General features: G+C 38.7%; 1 protein-coding gene across 1 annotated transcript in view; it reads left to right on the forward strand.

The window, feature by feature from the left end:
• The window catches only part of IQCA1 (IQ motif containing with AAA domain 1), a 356,514-nt gene that overhangs the window by 253,724 nt on the left and 78,011 nt on the right, over positions 1 to 24,779 (forward strand). The window contains exons 9-13 of the mRNA XM_053713497.1: positions 14,813 to 14,888; positions 18,077 to 18,183; positions 23,394 to 23,486; positions 23,734 to 23,798; positions 24,339 to 24,421. Coding sequence (XP_053569472.1) covers positions 14,813 to 14,888; positions 18,077 to 18,183; positions 23,394 to 23,486; positions 23,734 to 23,798; positions 24,339 to 24,421 — 424 coding nt within the window. The remainder of the gene's footprint in view (positions 1 to 14,812; positions 14,889 to 18,076; positions 18,184 to 23,393; positions 23,487 to 23,733; positions 23,799 to 24,338; positions 24,422 to 24,779) is intronic.

Genomic DNA, 24,779 nt, shown 5'->3' on the forward strand with positions numbered 1-24,779 from the left:
AATAATTCATCAGACCTGATTAAAAAACCAGGGCGGGCCGTGGACCGGACACACCGTTGGAGAAAGTAATTTATCAGGTAAGCATAAATTCTGTTTTCTCCAACATTGGTGTGTCCGGTCCACGGCGTCATCCTTACTTGTGGGAACCAATACCAAAGCTTTAGGACACGGATGAAGGGAGGGAGCAAATCAGGTCACCTAAATGGAAGGCACCACTGCTTGCAAAACCTTTCTCCCAAAAATAGCCTCCGAAGAAGCAAAAGTATCAAATTTGTAAAATTTGGCAAAAGTGTGCAGTGAAGACCAAGTCGCTGCCTTACATATCTGGTCAACAGAAGCCTCGTTCTTGAAGGCCCATGTGGAAGCCACAGCCCTAGTGGAGTGAGCTGTGATTCTTTCAGGAGGCTGCCGTCCGGCAGTCTCATAAGCCAATCGGATAATGCTTTTAAGCCAAAAGGAAAGAGAGGTAGAAGTCGCTTTTTGACCTCTCCTTTTACCAGAATAAACAACAAACAAGGAAGATGTTTGTCTGAAATCTTTAGTAGCCTCTAAATAAAATTTTAGAGCACGGACTACGTCCAAATTGTGTAACAAACGTTCCTTCTTTGAAACTGGATTCGGACACAAAGAAGGTACAACTATCTCCTGGTTAATATTTTTGTTGGAAACAACTTTCGGAAGAAAACCAGGCTTAGTACGCAAAACCACCTTATCTGCATGGAACACCAGATAGGGCGGAGAACACTGCAGAGCAGATAACTCTGAAACTCTTCTAGCAGAAGAAATTGCAACCAAAAACAAAACTTTCCAAGATAATAACTTAATATCTACGGAATGTAAGGGTTCAAACGGAACCCCTTGAAGAACTGAAAGAACTAGATTTAGACTCCAGGGAGGAGTCAAAGGTCTGTAAACAGGCTTGATCCTAACCAGAGCCTGAACAAATGCTTGAACATCTGGCACAGCTGCCAGTCTTTTGTGAAGTAAAACAGATAAAGCAGAGATCTGTGCCTTCAGAGAACTTGCAGATAATCCTTTCTCCAAACCTTCTTGTAGAAAGGATAGAATCTTAGGAATTTTTATCTTGTTCCATGGGAATCCTTTAGATTCACACCAACAGATATATTTTTTCCATATTTTATGGTAAATTTTTCTAGTTACAGGCTTTCTAGCCTGAATCAGAGTATCTATTACAGAATCTGAAAACCCACGCTTTGATAAAATCAAGCGTTCAATCTCCAAGCCGTCAGTTGGAGGGAAACCAGATTCGGATGTTCGAATGGACCCTGAACAAGAAGGTCCTGTCTCAAAGGTAGCTTCCATGGTGGAGCCGATCACATATTCACCAGGTCTGCATACCAAGTCCTGCGTGGCCACGCAGGAGCTATCAAGATCACCGAGGCCCTCTCCTGATTGATCCTGGCTACCAGCCTGGGGATGAGAGGAAACGGTGGGAATACATAAGCTAGGTTGAAGGTCCAAGGTGCTACTAGTGCATCTACTAGGGTCGCCTTGGGATCCCTGGATCTGGACCCGTAGCAAGGAACCTTGAAGTTCTGACGAGACGCCATCAGATCCATGTCTGGAATGCCCCATAATTGAGTTATTTGGGCAAAGATTTCCGGATGGAGTTCCCACTCCCCCGGATGGAATGTCTGACGACTCAGAAAATCCGCTTCCCAATTTTCCACTCCTGGGATGTGGATCGCAGACAAGTGGCAGGAGTGATCCTCCGCCCATTGAATTATCTTGGTCACTTCTTTCATCGCCAGGGAAGTCCTTGTTCCCCCCTGATGATTGATATATGCAACGGTCGTCATGTTGTCTGACTGAAACCTTATGAATTTGGCCTTTGCTAGTTGAGGCCAAGCTCTGAGAGCATTGAATATCGCTCTCAGTTCCAGAATGTTTATCGGGAGAAGAGACTCTTCCCGAGACCATAGACCCTGAGCTTTCAGGGATTCCCAGACCGCGCCCCAGCCCACTAGGCTGGCGTCGGTCGTGACAATGACCCACTCTGGTCTGCGGAAGCTCATTCCCTGTGACAGATTGTCCAGGGTCAGCCACCAACGGAGTGAATCTCTGGTCTTTTGATCTACTTGAATCGTCGGAGACAAGTCTGTATAATCCCCATTCCACTGTCTGAGCATGCACAGTTGTAATGGTCTTAGATGAATTCGTGCAAAAGGAAGAAAACAGAATTTATGCTTACCTGATAAATTACTTTCTCCAACGGTGTGTCCGGTCCACGGCCCGCCCTGGTTTTTTAATCAGGTCTGATGAATTATTTTCTCTAACTACAGTCACCACGGTATCATATGGTTTCTCCTATATATATTTCCTCCTGTCCGTCGGTCGAATGACTGGGGTGGGCGGAGCCTAGGAGGGATCATGTGACCAGCTTTGCTGGGACTCTTTGCCATTTCCTATTGGGGAAGAGAATATCTCTGTATTCTTCTTCAACTTCACCACCCATTCTGTTCCTATTTAAAGGAAAGAAAAAGCTTGTGCAGTTACAGGTACTGCAGTGCAGCTCTGCCACTATCTGTAGTGGCAAGCATGGGGTAAAAGCTTGTGCAGGTACTGCAGTGCAGCTCTGCCGCTATCTGTTGTGGCAAGCATGGGGTAAAAGCTTGTGCAGGTACTGCAGTGCAGCTCTGCCGCTATCTGTTGTGGCAAGCATGGGGTAAAAGCTTGTGCAGTTACAGATACTGCAGTGCAGCTTTGCCGCTATCTGTAGTGGCAAGCATGGGGTAAAAGCTTGTGCAGTTACAGGTACTGCAGTGCAGCTCTGCCGCTATCTGTTGTGGCAAGCATGGGGTAAAAGCTTGTGCAGGTACTGCAGTGCAGCTCTGCCGCTATCTGTAGTGGCAAGCATGGGGTAAAAGCTTGTGCAGTTACAGGTACTGCAGTGCAGCTCTGCCGCTATCTGTAGTGGCAAGCATGGGGTAAAAGCTTGTGCAGTTACAGGTACTGCAGTGCAGCTCTGCCGCTATCTGTAGTGGCAAGCATGGGGTAAAAGCTTGTGCAGTTACAGGTACTGCAGTGCATCTCTGCCGCTATCTGTAGTGGCAAGCATGGGGTAAAAGCTTGTGCAGTTACAGGTACTGCAGTGCAGCTCTGCCGCTATCTGTTGTGGCAAGCATGGGGTAAAAGCTTGTGCAGTTACAGGTACTGCAGTGCAGCTCTGCCGCTATCTGTAGTGGCAAGCATGGGGTAAAAGCTTGTGCAGTTACAGGTACTGCAGTGCAGCTCTGCCGCTATCTGTAGTGGCAAGCATGGGGTAAAAGCTTGTGCAGTTACAGGTACTGCAGTGAAGCTCTGCCGCTATCTGTAGTGGCAAGCATGGGGTAAAAGCTTGTGCAGTTACAGGTACTGCAGTGCAGCTCTGCCGCTATCTGTAGTGGCAAGCATGGGGTAAAAGCTTGTGCAGTTACAGGTACTGCAGTGCAGCTCTGCCGCTATCTGTTGTGGCAAGCATGGGGTAAAAGCTTGTGCAGTTACAGGTACTGCAGTGCAGCTCTGCCGCTATCTGTTGTGGCAAGCATGGGGTAAAAGCTTGTGCAGTTACAGGTACTGCAGTGCAGCTCTGCCGCTATCTGTTGTGGCAAGCATGGGGTAAAAGCTTGTGCAGTTACAGGTACTGCAGTGCAGCTCTGCCGCTATCTGTTGTGGCAAGCATGGGGTAAAAGCTTGTGCAGTTACAGGTACTGCAGTGCAGCTCTGCCGCTATCTGTAGTGGCAAGCATGGGGTAAAAGCTTGTGCAGTTACAGGTACTGCAGTGCAGCTCTGCCGCTATCTGTAGTGGCAAGCATGGGGTAAAAGCTTGTGCAGTTACAGGTACTGCAGTGCAGCTCTGCCGCTATCTGTTGTGGCAAGCATGGGGTAAAAGCTTGTGCAGTTACAGGTACTGCAGTGCAGCTCTGCCGCTATCTGTTGTGGCAAGCATGGGGTAAAAGCTTGTGCAGTTACAGGTACTGCAGTGCAGCTCTGCCGCTATCTGTTGTGGCAAGCATGGGGTAAAAGCTTGTGCAGTTACAGGTACTGCAGTGCAGCTCGGCCGCTATCTGTAGTGGCAAGCATGGGGTAAAAGCTTGTGCAGTTACAGGTACTGCAGTGCAGCTCTGCCGCTATCTGTTGTGGCAAGCATGGGGTAAAAGCTTGTGCAGTTACAGGTACTGCAGTGCAGCTCTGCCGCTATCTGTTGTGGCAAGCATGGGGTAAAAGCTTGTGCAGTTACAGGTACTGCAGTGCAGCTCTGCCGCTATCTGTTGTGGCAAGCATGGGGTAAAAGCTTGTGCAGTTACAGGTACTGCAGTGCAGCTCGGCCGCTATCTGTTGTGGCAAGCATGGGGTAAAAGCTTGTGCAGTTACAGGTACTGCAGTGCAGCTCTGCCGCTATCTGTTGTGGCAAGCATGGGGTAAAAGCTTGTGCAGTTACAGGTACTGCAGTGCAGCTCTGCCGCTATCTGTTGTGGCAAGCATGGGGTAAAAGCTTGTGCAGTTACAGGTACTGCAGTGCAGCTCTGCCGCTATCTGTTGTGGCAAGCATGGGGTAAAAGCTTGTGCAGTTACAGGTACTGCAGTGCAGCTCTGCCGCTATCTGTTGTGGCAAGCATGGGGTAAAAGCTTGTGCAGTTACAGGTACTGCAGTGCAGCTCTGCCGCTATCTGTTGTGGCAAGCATGGGGTAAAAGCTTGTGCAGTTACAGGTACTGCAGTGCAGCTCTGCCGCTATCTGTTGTGGCAAGCATGGGGTAAAAGCTTGTGCAGTTACAGGTACTGCAGTGCAGCTCTGCCGCTATCTGTTGTGGCAAGCATGGGGTAAAAGCTTGTGCAGTTACAGGTACTGCAGTGCAGCTCTGCCGCTATCTGTTGTGGCAAGCATGGGGTAAAAGCTTGTGCAGTTACAGGTACTGCAGTGCAGCTCTGCCGCTATCTGTTGTGGCAAGCATGGGGTAAAAGCTTGTGCAGTTACAGGTACTGCAGTGCAGCTCGGCCGCTATCTGTTGTGGCAAGCATGGGGTAAAAGCTTGTGCAGTTACAGGTACTGCAGTGCAGCTCTGCCGCTATCTGTTGTGGCAAGCATGGGGTAAAAGCTTGTGCAGTTACAGGTACTGCAGTGCAGCTCTGCCGCTATCTGTTGTGGCAAGCATGGGGTAAAAGCTTGAGTTTATTACAACGCTCTTCATATTTCCAAGTCACATTAAAGGGACATTAAACCCAAAATTCATGATTCAGATAGAGCATGACATTTTAAACAACTATCTAATTTACTTCAGATTTGCAAGAGCACTGGATGGCAGCACTATTTCCTACCATGTAGTGCTCCAGAGACCTACCTAGGTATCTCATCAACAAAGAATACTATGGGAAGAAAGCAAATGTAATCATATAAGCAGATGGGAAACTTTTTTTAAATTTTATGCTTTGTCTGAGGCCCCAATGATTGAAAATGCCACGAGGTGGCGAGATAGTCAAAAGGGATTTGTCGCAATGTTGAGAAAGCTGGCAAAATATTCAAAAGGGCTGAGAGTACTGTTTAAAGGCAGCATCGCCATACATTTCAGTAAGTGGCGCTGCTTCTCTGATACTGGCGATATATTCAAGGCATCATTGCCACCTACTTTGAAGGTGCAATGTAAATGATCCCTTTACACAGTGCTGTATGACAATACAATCTACATGTGTCAACAACTGAAACTCAAACATATCAGTAATGCACCTCTAGGAGCAGGGGGATTGTGGGTATATGATATATGTATATACATTGTATTGTATATTATAGTGTTAGAATACGTATGTAAACTTTAGGTGTGATTGTAAAAATCTTGTATTGTGTCCTTAGGCATGTTTTTTTTTTAAACTTATTTTAAGACTGTGATTGCACAATCACAATATTCATATTTCCATAATTTTGAGAACTCGCAATCGCAATATCCATATTTCATAATATTGTGATTGTGTTTCACTTATAATATTGCGATCACCACACCAAGGATTAGGAGAGATGCACAGACAGGCAGCGGGTAAATAAAAAACTTTGTCCAATCTTTATTGTAGAAACGAGTAAAAGCACATCATACGGTCAGGAATAAAAGCAGTACATCCAACAGGTGTGTGAACAGGAGCTCCACGCATACGCGTTTCGTGCGGGTACGCACTTGATCACTGCATACCTGGGCTCCAGGTCAGGCACCTCTATATGTAAATCCAATTAGTACGTAAAACACTCACACCTGTTAGGAAAGTCACATGCTTATAGATACTTTGCATAAGTAGTGTTAGCAAAAGCGAAACAAGGCTGTTAAAAATCATAAAACAAAAGTGCATATACAGCCTAATACCAATTCATTTGTTAGAGGGAACAACTTCATGAGGTTACAGTCTAAATGACAAAACGAACAAAATAGAAAAAGTATAATTAGCAATATATAAAGTTAATATATATGTATGTACATCATGGGAAAGTCTAAGTCGTTTATGGGAAAATTACCACACATCAATAAAAAGGACAGATTCATTATCAAAAATAGAGCATATTTAAATACCCCATCACATACATAGAACAAAAGCCAATAATTTTAGCAGATTGTCACAAACCTGCATATCTGCAACTTATTACCTAAGAAATAGTCTGTAACTGGTATCATTTTATAAATGTGTAGCAAAAAACTAAATGTATAAAGCCTGAGATCAGGTAAATAAGTTAAGGTCACGTCTCATATTGAGACCTTGGGGAAAACTTGTTTGCAAGGAAAAAATCCAAAAAATTTCCCTTTTATTTAGGGACATTTCTCTGTCACCCCCCTCTCCAGTTAGGCACAAAATCTATACCGTGAATATATAGAGCTGACGAATCAGCATCATGAAGGGTTTTAAAATGTCTGGCAACAGGTGTGTCAGAGAAATCGTCTTCAATGGAACGTATATGTTCTAAAAACCTTTCTTTTAGTGGTCTAATAGTTTTACCTGTGTATTGTTTCTTGCAAATTTTACATGTCAAAAGGTAAACTACATGTGTAGTAGAACAGTTGATGTAAAAATGAATGTTGTGTTCACGACCAGTGCTTTGTGAAACAAATCTATCTCCTTCAGACACATACCAACAGGTTTTACATATTGGCCTTCTACATCTGAAGAAACCTTTCTTTTTCTGTAACCAACACTTATTTATTTTCTGTTTGAGATCTGAAGGGGACAAACAATTTCCCAAAGTTTTGCCATTTCTGGGTATAAAATCACAGCCTTCCTTGATTACATTTTTTAAAATGGGATCTGTGTATAAGATAGGTAGTGAATTTTTGATAATGTGACAAATTTTATGAAATTCTTGGCTATAAGCCGTGATAAATTTCAGTTTTTGTTTTCGCCTAGTTTGTATATTTTTTGTTGTCTTTTTGTAATTAAGGAGATCTTCTCTACATAGGGAATCAACATAAGTTTTGGCACCCTTTAGTACTTTTTCTGTATAACCTCTCTTTTCTAATCTGGACATAGTATCCCTTGCAAGTATCTGATAGTCATCATCTGTAGTACAATTCCTCTTTAGACGTATTAGTTCACCTTTGGGTATGTTGTTTACCACATGTTTAGGATGACATGAGTTAAACTTCAGAATTGTTTTGCCAGCTGTGGGTTTTCTGAATTGCTTTGTGTTTATGTTCATCAGAGTGTCATTACTAGATATGGTGAGATCTAGAAAATGTATTGATGTTGAGTTATGTTCACTTGTGAGTTTTATCGCACATCTATTTTGATTCAGATATTTACAAAAATTGTCAGTTTCAGCCTCGGTACCCTCAAAGACAAAAAACAAATCATCTATGTACTGGAAATATAAAATAATCTGGTCTTTGAAAGGATTGCTATCTCCATAGACTGCTCCCACCAACCCATGAAAAGGTTGGCGTAGGAGGGGGCAAATTTAGCCCCCATCGCAGTCCCACGTCTCTGGAGATAGCAAATCATTCTGAAACATAAAAAAATTGTGTGTAAGTAAAAATTCAATAGATCTGAGCAGAAATATTTTAGTGGCATGTTCATAATTGCTATGAAAATTAATAAAATATTCCATAGCTTTCATTCCTATCTCATGTTGTATAGATGTGTAAAGGCAGGTAATATCAGTAGTCAAGAATCTGTATGTAGTTTTCCATTTTATTTTGGCTAATTCATTAATAACAGCTGTGGTGTCTTTAATGTAGCTAGGGAGATTTTGAACAAGTGGCTGTAAGAAGGAATCTATCAAATCTGAATGTGGTTCATTAAGTGAGGAAATCCCTGCAATGATGGGTCTACCCGGAGGGGGAATCACATTTTGTGTATTTTGGGTAATGAAAAATCTGTATTACCAGATGATCAGGGATGAGCGCTTCTCTTGTTGTTTCATTTATAATGTTGTTCTTTCTGGCATATGTTACAATGTCTGTCATTTCTTTTTTTAAAGGATTGAGTCGGGTTGCATTCGAGTTTACTGTATACTTCTCTGTCATTAAGTTGACGAGTAGCTTAGGCTATGTAGTCCTCTCGATTGAGAATGACTACATTTCCACCCTTATCAGATGGTCTGATGACTAGGTTATCATTATCAGTAAGTTTCTTTAAAGCTTGTTTCTCTTTGATGGACAAATTGTAAGAATGTTTGTTATTGGTGGCTAAACCTCGAGCATGTAATTGCCTAAGTCTTTCCTCCACTGTTTTTTGGAAGATGTCTATGGCTTTTTATCTAGTATGTACGGGGTAAAAATGGCTCTTTTTCTTTCTGGAAAAGATAATATCAGACTCATTTACTAAGCCTGTATCCCTATGAATGCCTTCTTGCGGAAGATCTTGTAAGTCAGCTATAGTACATTGTTCTGAAAAATTAAGATCAGTCTGTTCTGTATTTACCACAATATTTGTCTCATCACCATCATTAATTTCGTCCTGCTTGTCATCTAGACCAAAAAAAATCTACTATAGTTTCAAATAAGTTAAAATGGCAAGTAGGAACAAAATTAAGTCCTTTAGAAAGTATATTGTTATCATTTTCAGATAAAATTACACTTGATAAATTAATGACATCAGAGTTTATGCATATTTCTTTTGCATCATGTGTGACCTGGTGACATAGGTCTTTGGAAAAGTTCCTCTCTGTTTTTTCCAATCACTTGTTGTTGTTTTGTTTTTTGTTCCATTGCCTCTTCTTCCCCTGTGTGTGTTTTTTTCTGTCTTTCCTCGTTTTTTGATTGCTCATCTTGAGTTTCAGGCGTAACAGCTTCCTCATAAGGTTTTAATACCGATGGAATATCCTTTTCCTCCATACTATCCCCATCAGATGAATCCACTTCATATTCTGTATCCGAGAAGGTTACAGTTTTCCCTTTTTTGTTGAAGCTGGTTTTCTTATTTTTGTTATAATTTCTATAATTTCTTTGTTTGGAAAACTCTGTCTGATTCCACTTATAGACTTGCTTGGAATCATAGTCTTTTTTTGTCCCTTAGCATTTCCTAGACTTGAACTCCTACAATTATTGTCTGAATGTAAGCATACTTTGTTCAAATTTTTTGTCATATTTTTTGAAATCTTTATCCTGTTGATATTTTTTAAATTTCTCCTGTATATCCCTCATTTCTACTATTAGCTTTATACGTTAATACTTTTTAAAGGTTATTAGTAGATCCATAAGGGCAAAGGAACATGCATCCAGTATTGCATTCCATTTAGTTATAAAGTCTGGGTTGTTAACTATAAATAATGGAAATTTCCTGATTTGTAGGCCTCTGGGAATCCATTTTTCATGTTTATACAGGAGAAATGATTTTATATCAAGGTCTAATTTAATGTCTCTTTTTCTGAGAATATCAATTTCGAAAAACAGACTATCCATCCAGTGTGTAGACAATTTTATCATATTGGTCTGTTGGTTCCTCTCTAAAGTCTTTAAGCACATAACTTTCAGAAACTTCCTCCATTATAGTGCTGCTCAAATCACAGGTTTATGTAATAAGTATCTTTGTACTGACCGTTATAAATATATAAATATATATATATATATATATATATATATATATAGTTTACCCACCTCGTCTTCAGCTGCTGTTTAATTATTTAAGTATCAAAATCGGATATTAGGGGAGTTAATGAGGTATAGTGCAAATATAAGCAAAACATTTCTGTAAAGTCATAGAAACATGCATGTAGTGTTCACATACCAGAAATGACGGCAGCGGGTAAATAAAAAACTTTGTCCAATCTTTATTGTAGAAATGAGTAAAAGCACATCATACGGTCAGGAATAAAAGCAGTACATCCAACAGGTGTGTGAACAGGAGCTCCACGCAGACGCGTTTCGTGCGGTTACGCACTTGATAACTGCATACCTGGGCTCCTGTTCAGGTACCTCTATATGTAAATCCAATTAGTACGTAAAACACTCACACCTGTTAGAGTGTGATCACTCTGTACCAAACATGTTCTATATTAATATACAGTGGGTATTGAAAAGAATCACCCCCTTGAAAATAATCACATTTTGTTGCTTTGCAGCCTGAAATAAAGACAGACACAGTTTTTGTTTATCCAGTTGTAAGTACTCAGTGCAACTTAGAACATCCAAGTGAAAGATATAATACCAACAAGTCAGGCAAAAGTAAAGACAATTCAAAAACAGAATCACTGAGTTGGAAAAAGGATCACCTCCTCCTAAAATTACTAAAAAAACTACTAAACTCAATCAGGTGTAGCTAATCACCTTCTCAGTGGCACACACAAAGCCATTTTACCTTCAACTGTGATCTACTGTGGGCATATTGATTAGCTCAGCATGAAAAGAGCTTTCCTAGAAAATCTCAGTCCCTGGTAGTGCAACTGAAGCAAACAGTCAACTATGGGTGACAAGTCAGGAGATGGATACAAGAAAATATCAAAGGCTTTATCAATACCTAGAAGCACAGTGAAGTCTATTATTAAGGAGTTTAAGGTATTTGGTAGAACACATACCCTCTCTGGATTAGGATGTTGCTCCAAACTGGATGAAAGAGCCAGGAGGAAACTGGTCAGAGAGGAGACCAAGAGGCCCACAGCAAATCTGAAGCAGTTTCAGGAATTTATGACAAAGAGTGGTTATTGTGTGCATGTGACAACAATATCACAAATTATTCACAAATGTGGCTTGTATGGGAGAGTTGCAAGAAAAAAGCCACTCCTCAAGAAAGGCCATCTGCAGTCACGACTGAGCTTTGCCATAACACACCTAGGAGATTCTGAGGCCACATGGAAAAAGGTGTTATGGTCAGATGAGACTAAAATTAAATTATTTGACCTCAACACCAAACAATATGTCTGGAGGAAATCCAATATAGCTCACCATCCAAATAACACCATACCTACAGTAAAGGATGGTGGTGGTAATATCCTGTTATGGGGGTGTTTCTCTACATCAGGCACTGGAGCACTTGTCAGGATAGAAGGAATAATAGATGGGGCAAAATACCATCAAATTCTTGAGGAAAATCTGCTGCCCTCTGCCAGGAAGTTGTCAATGGTAAGAAGATTTACCTTCTAACATGACAATGACCCAAAGCACACAGCAAAAATTACCACACAGTGTTTGAAGGAGAAAAAGGTGAATGTCCTTGCATGGCCTCGTCAGAGCCCAGATTTAAACCCTGTTGAATATCTGTGGCATGATTTGAAGACTGCAGTCCAAAAACAGTCACCATCAAATATAACGGAACTGGAGCAGTTCTGCAAAGAAGAGTGGGAAAATATTGCACAGTCTAGATGTGAAAAGTTAGTAGAGACATATCCCAACAGACTAAAGGCTGTAATTAAAGCAAAAGGTGGTTCAACAAAATACTGACACAAGGGTGTGATCCTTTTTCTAACTCAGTGATTCTATTTTTGCCTGACATGTTGGTTTTATATCTTACACTTGGATGTTATAAGTTGCATGAGTAATTACAACTGGATAAACAAAAACTGTGTCTGTCTTTATTTCAGGCTGCAAAGCAAAAAATTTGATTATTTTCAAGGGGGGTGATTATTTTCAATAACCACTGTATATATACTGTATAAATATATATTACTATTAATATAATATATTGCCAGACCAACAGACTGCGAGCCTGGCAAACCCAAACAGGCAATTTCTTGTCAGTCTGGTGTTGTTTTGAATATTTGGGCATTAACCAAAAAATATTTTTTTGGGGTTTCATATCCCTTAAAGATAAAAAAAACACACATAATTTTACAGCATTATCCAATACATGGTAAGTAATTGTGCCATAGCACCCACACCAAAAATTCTGGATAATGGCTTTATTTAGATCTATCTATAATACAAAATAAAGAATCCACAATCTAACCAGACTGAAATGTGTTTGTATGATTTCCAACCATCAAGATGAATCCCTAAGATATACATGTAAAGCTTGGGGAACATAAATGTATGGATTGATCTGAAGAACATGTACTTTTTCATCCAAATCATTATAATTGAATTGGTCTTCCAAAACGTTGACTTCCAGTTTTTAATCCATTTGTTTAGCCACAGTACTACATGTTCAATAAATGTCCTATCTGTATTTATGACTCATGCAATAACTAAAATCATTTAATTGACTGCCCCCTAAATAGGATTTGATAAGCACAACTCAACACCATATGTATTATATTATGTTAATTCTAAAATAAGAAAAACGTATGTAGTGCAGAACAAATGAGTTGTTTTCCAAAGAGGGATTTCTAAATGCCTAGGTTCACAGGGTTTTCCCTGGAAAAAACCTACTTACTTTCATCTGAGATCTTTAAAAGCCGAGTAATCCAAGCAGTATAACAAAAAACGTTCATGACCTTTCACAATGTGTACAACAGATCATATGAACAATGGTATCAACAGTATAGATCAGTGATGCAGCATTCATCATCAGTCCCAGATGAATATATTTAGCTATTTAAACCTTCACAATTGTGGTGAAGTGTGTTGTACACATCAAGCTCTTGGAAAATTGTCCACCTGTATTGGTCTATAGGAATTACACTTTGCAAAGCTGTGTGTAAAATAGTTGATATGATAAGAAAACAAATTGATACAAAAAACAGTTAAAATATTTCTCTTTACATTTTTGCAGCTATTTGCAACTTAATTGTTATGAAGCCATAATTCTAAAAATTGCAAAGCTTGATTACCACTTTGTACAACATTTCTAATGACATTTTTAAGTGTCTGACTATGGATAACTGGTTAGCTTTTATGCCCCAGCATATACACATTTTGTTGTTCTTTTTCCTGTTCTCTGTACCAGTGAGCTTTGCATACACTCTTGTGTGGTTATCAGACCCTCTCACCTAGGCTTCAGACATTTACAATCAATGCTCACTTAGTCTTCGGTGTAGCTTTAATTCCTTGGTGTGTATTAAAGGCTCACATACATCCCATTTCCCTAGGGAGCACTTATGCAGAATACCAGCAATATTATTGCTTACATGTAATTGTTGGCCATTACAATCAGCGGAATTTGTAGCTGTTAAGCCGATGGTTAGCTGTTCAACTTGTGCAGCACAAAGTGGAACAACCACAACATTTGAACTTTGCAGGTCTTTGTGGGTGATTTGGCAATAACCCACTCCTTATGGCTCCTATTTAGTATTTATATGTAGCTTATTGAAAGAGTTCGGTAGAGTTCATTCAGCAGAGTTGAGGATTATTTCTGCAATCTTGACTAAATTCCAGCCCCCATTTCTCCCACAATCGTATAATCCCATCTCCCCTGGCTCTCTCTTTTAACCTGTGTCTGTCTCTGCTTAACCTTTGCTCTCCAGGCTGTCTGCCTTTCAGTCTCTGATTGCCCAGTCACCTCTCTAATCATTTTTTTCTCATTCTGAACCCATTTTACTGATTTTTGTGTTTTTTATCACAATTTCTCATGCTTTCTCTTTCTATCAATTTCTTTCTCCCTGGCTTTCCTGTGTTCTCTTCACTAGTTCTCTGGTGTCTCCTTTAAGACTTGCAACCCTCTATTTCTCACTATTATTAGCAGGTGACTGGATTTTGGATTGGGGGTATTTGTGGCATTCCCTATAGAAAAAGCTGAATTTAAAGGGTTAAAACATGGTCATAATTATTTTAACAAAGTCAGACATGAGAATACAGAGTGCACATCTATTATTATTATTGGCAAAATAAGTGACTATGGCTCTACAGTGTTTGCTTTTTAAGACTTGTTTTAAGGTAAAGAATACAGAGCTCACGTCTGTCTCTCCTGCTTAATGACACAAATGCAACTACAGAGGAATGATGGCTCATGGGAAGTAAGGGGATAGAGCCAGAACACCAGGCGGTTGAGCCCTGCAGGTCAAAGTAGAAAGATGTGGTTACAGTTTGATGGTAATCTCTGAAAATATGCATTTAATCAATGTGTAAATGTAATTCTGACACCAGCCACCCCTCTACCCTGGCCCCAGCAATAACAGAAACTCGGCTCCATGCATCCCCTCAAAGGATGGGGAATTCTATGGATTTTTATTAGGGTTGTTTTGTGTTCCAAGGAACTTCTGCTTGCATGCTACAGTTTTTTTTCCCATTAACAGAAATGTACACAATATATCTGATTTTAACCATTAGTACCCTGGCTGCATATGACATGCACCTCAGCAACAAGTTGACCCCCATGATGTATTTAAAACTTTGCTTAGTGACTGCTTAGCCCCTGTTACTCACAACAAGATGACCGATTACATACATCTATGAAAATGTACAGCGGTGTCCTTATTGAAAGTTTAAAAGTGTTACAACAGATAAACTCACATTTCCTACATATATTTTAGGAGGAAGAGAAAGGCTGGAAGATGAGCCCCAGTCGTTTCCTGCCTGATATTGTATCAGTGAACAAGACATACGAAAGTAAGTAACACAAAAATAATGAGTATATGAACTGTAAACAGAACTATTTATGGATGATGAACCGATTCCCATGTGCTTACAGCATAAAAATAAGTGGCTATAGCAACTTCCTTTACCGTCAGCACAGTCAGTACCAATATTGGGAATTTGTGATATAGCAGATGAAAGTCAGAAGGCCTAGTACTTGCACTGTCCTGTCCTATCTAATATATGGGTGCCATACTCCTCTATGTGGGTTTATTCCTTACTTAGGTTTGGTGGAGGTAATTATAGGATGTAGTGGCAGCACTATATGTGAGTGAGGGCACCACTGGTAAGTAGCACCACAGCTACATGGTCAAGTTGCTGTTTGAGTGGAGTGGTAGTGTCACTTTTAGTATGTGGCTGCAGAGCTAAGGTATGTAGTAGTAAAAATAGTAGTGATAGGATCACTTGTGTAGTGGCTGGTGCAATCACTACTGTGGTGTGATTACACAGCTTCATCTTTTTAAATCTAAGTCTAGATGCAGAGCTGGTATTGATGATACAGGGCCTATTTATGATGCTGTGAGTGGACATAATCCGATATAGCGAATCATGTCCACTGCACATCGATAAATGCCGACAGCATACGCTGTCGGCATTTATCATTGCACCGGCAACTTCTGTTTCCGGCGAACCTGAAGGCTCGCCGGAAACACAGGGCATCAAGCTAAATATGCCCCTATGCGTGAGAGAGGAGAGGGGGTGTTCTGACAGATGTGTGCTGGCAATGCAGGAGTGGTGTGGCAGAGTGTTGTGTTCTAAATGCACATATGGAGTTTAGTGGCAAAGCTCTGTTCTGCTGGAGTGGCATCTGAGCTACAGTGGCAGAGTGGTATGTTGGCAGAAGAGTGGTGAAGAAGGAAAATGTAGCTAGGAGATCCTCTTTAGAACAGTTTTAAAGAACCACTAAACATAGTATAATATCATAATCAGTAAATGCATAGTAAAAGCAGTTTGAATTCCATATGAGTAAGATTTTTTTTTGACAAATTTTAAAGTTGATTATTTTTCCCCTCTAACTGCATCATGTGACAGCTATAAGCCAATCACAAATTACATGTACATACTCTATATACTGTGAATTCTTGCACATGCACAGTAGGTGCTGGTGTCTCAGAAAGTGAGCAGATAAAAAGAGTGTGCACATTTAGATAATGAAAGTGAATTAGAAAGGTGTTTAAAATTGTGAGCTCTATCTGAATAATGAAAGATTGATTTTGACTTGAGTTTCCCTTTAATGTAAAGCAGGATGCTGAAAGCTGTCTGTACTTTATTAACGATAAGGTGAAAGGGAGGAGAGATCTGTAGAGCCCATGTGATAAGGGAATGTTTAGCGGATTAAGGAAAATAACTATTGATAAGGGTAAGAATAAGATTTGGTTATCAGTTACTTGCATTCGTATAATGTACTAAAGGTTGTAAGGGAATGGGATCAAGAAGACATGTAGGATAGATTACAAACAAGCTAGGTGATTTTTGTTGTTAATAAAAAAGAGGGAAATATGCACTGTCTGTAAAAATCCATTCTGAACTCTTGTATTGGAAGATACTTGTGGGCCACAGGACTATTAACTGTCCTCATGGCAATATGTTTCCCACCTCTACTCTAGGGATGGTGGAAGACCCTCAGTTGCATAAGAAAGTTTTGCTAATTGAAATGCTGTTAGCAATAGACGGTGATGTAAATTACAGACTTAAGTTAAAGCTTGGAAGACAATATAACAAAGATGAAGCTATGAAATACATAAGAAAAGGTTGTGTTTATAATAGTGTGAGAAGGAGAGTTTGTCCATTGAAGGAGGCTTAGAGTAAGTTTCTTGGCATTGGAGAAATCAGACTATAAAGTTATGGCTACTCAGGCGCCAGTGTATTAAGAGCCCATATAAGGGAAGTGCTAGGACGTAAAACTAAACAGAGAAATTATAAACAAATTACAAAGATTCCAGCACTGAAATCTAAATATCAATGCAAAAGTAGTACAACAATATTTTATTTAAAGAGAAGGTATAGTTTATTATGTAAATGCTAAATACTAATGTAACACAAAGCCATGTGTTTCTTTATTTTTGTTGAACAAGATCGTGTTTAAACGTTTCTCAGTATTTTGATTTTTAAGAAACAAAAGTTCCTTCTGGGATTTTTTTTTATTTTTTATTTTTTTTTATTTTTGTGGGACAAGTCATTTTCTGCCAATAGAGTTATATCAGCTAGTTTTTTTAATGAAAAATTAAAAAGCCATACACTTTTTATGGTTTCCTAAAATGCATTGCCCTTCAATATTGTTATGATAATTCTTTAAAGGGACAGTCTACTTAAAAATGTTTATTGCTTAAAAAGAGAGATAATGCCTTTACTATTCTCCAGGTTTGCACAACCAACATTGTTATATTAATATACTTTATAACTTCTAAACCTCTACATTTTCTTTGCCTCTTTCAAAGCCCCAGCAGGTCTCCTCTTATTTCATTGCATTTTATTAGCTTTTCACAGTCAGGTAATGCTAGTTCATGTGTGCCATATATATAACATTATACTCACTCATGTGGAGTTACACATGAGACAGCACTAATTGTCTAAAATGCAAGCTTGTAAAAATCACTGAGATAAGGGGGTCTGCCGAAGCTTAGATACAAAGTAATCAGAGAGGTAAAAGTATATTAATATGATTGGGGAGTGGGTAATAAAGGGATTATCTATCTTTTTAAAGAATAACAATTTTCAAGTAGACTGAGCCCATTACAGCAGAAAATATCATCTTGAATTTAAGTCAGCCACAGTCTTTATGACCAAAGAAGTCAAATATCCTATAAAAAACCTCTATAAAAAGGGGAACCACAAAAGTCAATGTAAAAAGAGGTAAGAGTCATACATAATTTAAGTGAACAGAAAGTGTCACTATTGTATTCGATTTGCAAACTATCTTGCTTGGGATTTTCTAATTCAATACCCTAAGATGTCCTGGATTCTTGTCCATGTGTCTCTAGTAAACATAACAGGTGGTGTGAATGAAGTGTGACTCTTAGATCATGTCCTTGACTTGCATTAGTAAGACCTTTTATTTTTCTTGTATCTGCTGCTTACCATCTATTGCTATCCTTTGTCCTTCACTTCAAGACTCTTCTATGTCCTGCGTACTCAATACCGAATCCTATCTTGATTCACAGGTGTCTGGCAACATCGGGATGAATCTTCAAACCTTCGACAGGCCCATGATGCTCAATTAGTTAAAGAGGAGAAAAGAAAGGAAGTCGAGGAGGAAATCAGAATACAGGTGTGTTTCACATGCAGAAATGTGTCCTACGTATTCAGATGTATGTCACATGATATTCTAACAGAATATCTTTTCACCACATGAGACTACAGGTTTAAGCTATATGATATTCTATCAGCCAATATGAAATAGACTGCAATTCCAATTACTGCAGGTCTGTTGCTGAGCATCTACTTGGATCCTGGACATAGTCTCAGTGGTAGACAGGGATTTCGCTCTCTTATGGTTTTGTGTCCTTGTCCAATTCTAAAATCTCTGAACAAGTAATGTTGTTGGATATAGACATGTTTGGAGAGCTTAGTTTGATGTTATAAAGTATTTTTACTGAATCATTTTCTAAAATTTGTACCCTCCACAAGGAGGTACAGATACCCTTATTGGGCTATATTACAAGTGGTGCACTAATGATATCGCGGGACGTGATAAGCAGCATCGCTGGACTGCACTAACATTAGTGACCCTCTTAATATTACAAGTCCATGGTAAATCAGATTTACCAGAGAAGGTTTAACACGGGAAACATTGCACTAACTCACCCATTACTTTCAATGGATATTGCGACCGTGCTCAATAGCACTAATATTACAAGTTAAAAGTTATGGGTTGCGCTTGAGTGAAAGCACAAATAGCACTAGAAGAATTAGCCCAACTTGAGACCTGACGTAAAGTGTAAGGGTTTCACAAAACACATAAAAAATATATTAAAATAAAGTAATACACTTTTTATTACCCCCCCATCAGTTTAATATTGATTAAAAAAAAAATGGTTAAAAATGGATATAGTATATAGCAAGGTGTTTGACTGGAAAGGGTTCCAATATATATGTTTGTATGTGTATATAAATATATATATACAGTATATATATATATATATATATATATATATATATATATATATATATATACATAATTTATATACCTAAATACGCATATATAGACCAACACACACACATATATATATATATATATATATATCACAAAAAGAAAGATGTAAAGCGCTAAAGGAATGTGAGTATTCTGTTTAGTCTAAATATATACTCCCATCTGTTACCCAGAATATATATATATGTGTATATACACACGACCAGTACAGTTTATGTAGCAAACAGTCTCATTTATCAGAAATTGGCCAGTCTGTGATTATAAAAAGTTCCTTATAATCCCCAGTTCTAGTTCCTGTGTGCTGTAATTGTTTGGCAGCCCGTCTGGAAAGAAAGGTGATCCCCCGCTGGGCGAGGTTCCTCTAAAGAATCTGAAAAGTATAGGACAAGACAGGCGCGCAGGGGCACACTTCGTGTAATACGTTCAAAAAAATGGAAATAAATAAAAAGGTGAAATATCCACGCTCACCTGGTGTGACCTCACAGTATGAGGTATATATGATGCCTTAATGTTAGTGTAGTCTTTCTCCTTCCAATCCTCTGTTCCTCCACTGATCCTCAGATATCCTGCAGGTTGCTTCTGGTAACAGAACTCCTTCTCTGTATTACCGTTCAGTATAGGGAGATGTGGGGATGAGGGGATAGACTTGTGTGCTTACATATACATATGTTCCATATAAACACCACTAACAATGTGATTAGATAATCGTAAATTTAATGCTGGTTATAAAAGTTCACATAAAATTACCCTTATCAGGGTGTCAAAAACATATAACATACAATAAATATCCTTCTAGCAGAGCCATAGTCAGACCGGTTGTGAAATCCACAATTCAGCTCACTGTACCGTAGTCTGCTAATGCGCTCTATCCTGTGGTATTCAGACTAAGGAGCAATCAAGGATATTTTCAGACTGTCACACTACGATATTTTGTGCAGCAGCTGAATCCTTATGCAGCTCCGTTTCTCTCTTGTGTGTTTGCACTGACGTATGGCGGAGGCGGAGATTAGCGTGTTTCGTAACCAATGGGTTACTTCATCAGAGGTGTGGGCCGCCCCCCTACCTATATATATGTATGTGTATGTGCTTTTGAGTCCTTCCCAGTCAAATAGCTTAAAACATGCAATATAATTTTTAATATGTTTTTATGTGTTTTAAATAGAAATACTTGAAATTCCTGTTCATGTAGATATATAAGTATAAATATATATTTTAAAATAAAAAGAATAATTTCTTTTAAGTGAAGAACATCAGAATTTGAAGTATTCTTAATGCACCTTTTGGCTTTTGCACAGTTAATCTAGTGCAGTTTTGGGCTAGTGCACAGGCAATAAAATGAAAAAGTGATTTTAGCGTGCCCCTTAGAAGTCTATAGGGAGAGGGATTTACCACAGTCTTGAAATTCAAAGTCCGGAAGTTACCACGCCTGAGTCTTTCACTCGAGCACTAACTTTTTACTTCCAATTTACCATCACCAGTGCCAACCCGATAGCGGAATTTTTTTACCTTGAGCGCAGTCAGTGCTCATGAACAATATAAAATCGAATTATATATTATGTTGCGAAATAGACTCTAACCAGGTCAAGTTTATGTCATATATGAATCTGCCTGTCTTTATGTGTGCCACATGACATAGATGAGTATTGCATGAGCATATGTATGTTGAGGAGATATGTGTGAACGTACTTCGACAGATCTTTGCTACATGATTCTGATGGTATATATATATATATATATATATATATATATATATATATATAAATGCACCAAAAACAGAAGATAGCGTCAGCACTGTTTTTTCTTTAAAAGCTTCCTTTCTTTATTTATGCAACATAAGGATAAAAACAGCAAAGTTTTGAGTCATGTTATAGATTATGGTAAATCACCTCCTTTTATACTACCTGTATGCAAGACTTTGCTTAACCATATTGTTTCTCATACCTGGGAAGTTAGTAATATCCCCCTGCTGGTCAGGTTTCATAGACAACTTTCTTTACAACATTTTTTCTTTTTCCATCTTAAATTCATAGTGTATATATTATTGTCCTATTGGAGGATAAATAACCACAAGATTACAACAAAGCATAATTACATATATACAAGGATACATTAAAAACATTATAAAAACAAGTGGAGATCGTAATCTTTGTTTAAACCATTCGTATAAAGAGTTTTAAGTTGTTGTATCCACCATACTTCCCTTTTCTTCAGTAATAATTCTCTTTTACCACCTCTCCTTTGCTTGGGAATATGGTCTATCACCTGAAATCTCAGTTGGCTGACTGAATGTCCAACTGACAAAAAATTAGATGACACTGGTAAGGTCATATCTTTACATCTAATAGATGATTTGTGAGCACTTATCCTATCTTTTATGGGATTTATAGTCTCGCCCACATGGGCATTTTAGAATGTAAACTACATATTCTGTGTCACAAGTATAAAAACCCTTGATCTCTCGTTTTTGTTATCGTTGATTTGCGAAATAAATTTCCCTTTAATCATCGAGTTACATTGTGCACAGTTTAGGCATGGATAATGACCCTTTATAGGCGTTGGTTAAATAGTTAATGGTTTCTCTTCTGTTAGTACCCACGTCAGATTTTACCACTAGATCTCTGATGTTTTTAACTCTTATATGAATTAATGGGGGTCTACAGAATTCATCAATGTGGGGATTAGATTTACTTAGTAGGTACCAATGTTTTCTTATAATTCTTGAGATGTTCTCACTATATTGGTTATATACTGAAGAAAAAAACAATTGTTTTTTATCTGTCTGTCTTCTAACATGTTGTTTATTATCCCTTAGTCTTTTAGGAGCCATAGCCATATCATTAGTTTTAACAGCCTGTTCACTATTGGTAATAATGGATTGGGGGTAACCTCTGTCTAAAAAATTTTTTCCCCATTTGTTTAAGTCTTATGGGGAAAAACTATATATGTATATATATATATATATATATATATATAGTTACATGGAAATCCAGGGGTCAAGTTGAGCCGGAACGTATTAGAACGTAGTTCCTGCAGTATTTTTGGAGGTGTAACTAAGTTGCCCTTGGACAGAGGACAGAAACGCTTCAGTAAACACTGCTGCTGCTGGTGGGAGGAGCTGGGGCACAGTTTGGTTAGAGGGATCGTGAGATCCTCTAGTAATGGGCAGTAACACTTCCTACAGTACACTAAATGCAAGCCTGTCAGCTAGCTGTCCTGCTGTGTGATCACCCCGCACTGTGTGGAAAACCTGGTGCTTACATTTCTGTGTGGCTTGCTGTGGGGTTATTTAGCTCCCCTCAGCAGAAATAGGACTATTACTCCTTAAGTGGGTGAGAATCTGTGACATTTATATATACATATAAATACAGTGTGTGTGTGTATGTGTAAATCAATATTAATTGTGAGGGGGGTTTAAATCTTGGTGAGTTCCCACACTTTTTTTTTTTGTAGGACTTGAACCCTGTGGAAATCTACCTAAACAAACCTCTGTGTTACCTCAGAATGTATCATTTTATTACACTTGGTGCATGAAAACCTATATCTTTATAGATATGTAGAATCATTCATATCTGTCACATGAGCTCTGCATAATCTATGTATCTTTTGTGTGTAATGCAAACATCCATCTATACTTTTACATGTCATTAGTCAGAAAAATGCTGCCTCAAATGAAAATCCAAGTACAGATGTATGTACCTGTTCAGATGTGCATCAGAAAAGTTAGTTTAGCTGGAGTCAAATTATTCTCTATTTGCACAGGTGTTGATGGTATGAGACAGTGATTATGTGTACACAATAAGGTGTATAGGTACTTTTTCACAAGGAATTGTTCTTATAATTGTATTTTTTATTGATTTTATCACTCAAAACAACCAAAAGAAAGACAATATCTCAGAACTTCATGAAAAAACAATATCACCTCATAATGCATATTTAAAATAGTCATCCAAAGTCCACCTGTATAATAACACAGTTTCAGCACACTATATAAAAGTCCTTGTACGCAAAAAATAAACAAAAGGAAAAAAACTTAAACACAAATTATATAAAATATATTTGTAAGTAAACAATCCCATTAATAAGAGTCCCACTTACCTTTCCCCTACACTACCCCAGTCCCCCATTTTCACCTCATTACTAATAGCAATATAGATTTGTATCTCAATATCATTCCAGCTGGAAATGTCTGCTTATGTTTCACATGTTATTTCTGTTTGTAGCAAATATTGTGGGTAGTGAATGTTAATAGGTCAACATGCGTGAAAAGGGAGTATGTCTTACCGTTAAGTCAGCGTGATCCTCAGCCACACGTTTGCTTTCCCTTGCAGGTAGATGAACTGATGAGACAAGAATTGCAAAATTTGAAGCTGGCGGTAGATAGAGACAAGAGCAAAAAGAAGAAAGGAAAAAAATCAGGGAAAGTAAGTGATAAAGAGAGAAAGGTTGTTGTTATGGGCACCACATATACCTCAAGTCTACACAACAAAAACTACAACTGTGAGTATAAGTGAGTTTGTAGAGGAATAAAAGTAAACTATTTACATATAAATTATACCATTCGCACATGTTAAATCTATTTGGAAATCCTAACAATGGATCCATTTGCTATTTATTGACTGCAAGAAAATTATCGGAGAAAAAAGTGTTTAGATGTATATTGAATTTCAGAAAAAGAAGAAGGGGAAGAAAAGTGGAAAAAGAAAGAAGAAGGAAAAAGACCTGACACCAGACAGGTGAGAGAATGAAAGATACAGAGATGTGTGACAGTCAGACAGCCCTAACCAGTACCACATACATATACAAGGGAGCTATATAGACAGTGACTAAAATATATTGGTAAGAATGTAAGACAGATCTGACAGATAATTGAGAAAGGAAAAGAGGTTGGACCCCAAACAGGTGAAAAGGTGAAATAGATTTGACCTAAACAACAGAGAGTGAGGTGAACCTAACCAATGCCTAAAAGAGAGGTGAAGACAACCAAATATGTTCATGTGAGACAGAGTTGACAAAGACAGATAAGAAAGTGAAAAAGACCTAACACAGGAAAGTATGTGAGACATGTTAGATATACCTGAGTTATAAAGGTGAGAGACAGACAGCCATGACACAGATAATAAACTGAAACAGTTCTGACACAGGTAAAAGCACAAGGCCAACCTGAAACATATAGCATGGGAGATCCCAAAAGAGTGAACAAGGCTATGCTTAGACATGTGAGAGACTGCTCTTACATTATAATATCAAGTTTTCATTGTGTTGTTTTTCTGCAGGAGCATTGATTCCCTCTATGAAGAGCTCGTCTCGGAAGGTCTTCTAATCAAACCAAAGCCAGTAAAACTGTCAGACTTTATTGGTTAGTTAAATTATGCCTTACCCAGCTTGTCTGCCTCATGTTTCTCTTTTCCTTCTCTTCAATTACAAGTACTGTTTTTCTGACTCTTTCTTCTTGCATACTGGTGTATTTTCTTTCATCAGATGTGAGAATCCACGACCCATCACATGTGGGAAAATTCCCCTCCTGACTACTAGGATGAGTCAAAAGACACCCCAACACACCAGGGCTTTAATTCCCTCCCATTTCCCATGATCACAGTCATTTTCTTCTGATGAGAAGTGAAGTGAAAGTAAAGTGCAAGATCTACTCTTAGTTTGAAAGGGTATCCTTTTACCGATTTGAGGTCAAATCCAGGCATTGAAAGGTGTTTCCTTAG

Source organism: Bombina bombina, chromosome 1 (genome assembly GCF_027579735.1).
Source record: "Bombina bombina isolate aBomBom1 chromosome 1, aBomBom1.pri, whole genome shotgun sequence".
Lineage (NCBI taxonomy): Eukaryota > Metazoa > Chordata > Amphibia > Anura > Bombinatoridae > Bombina > Bombina bombina.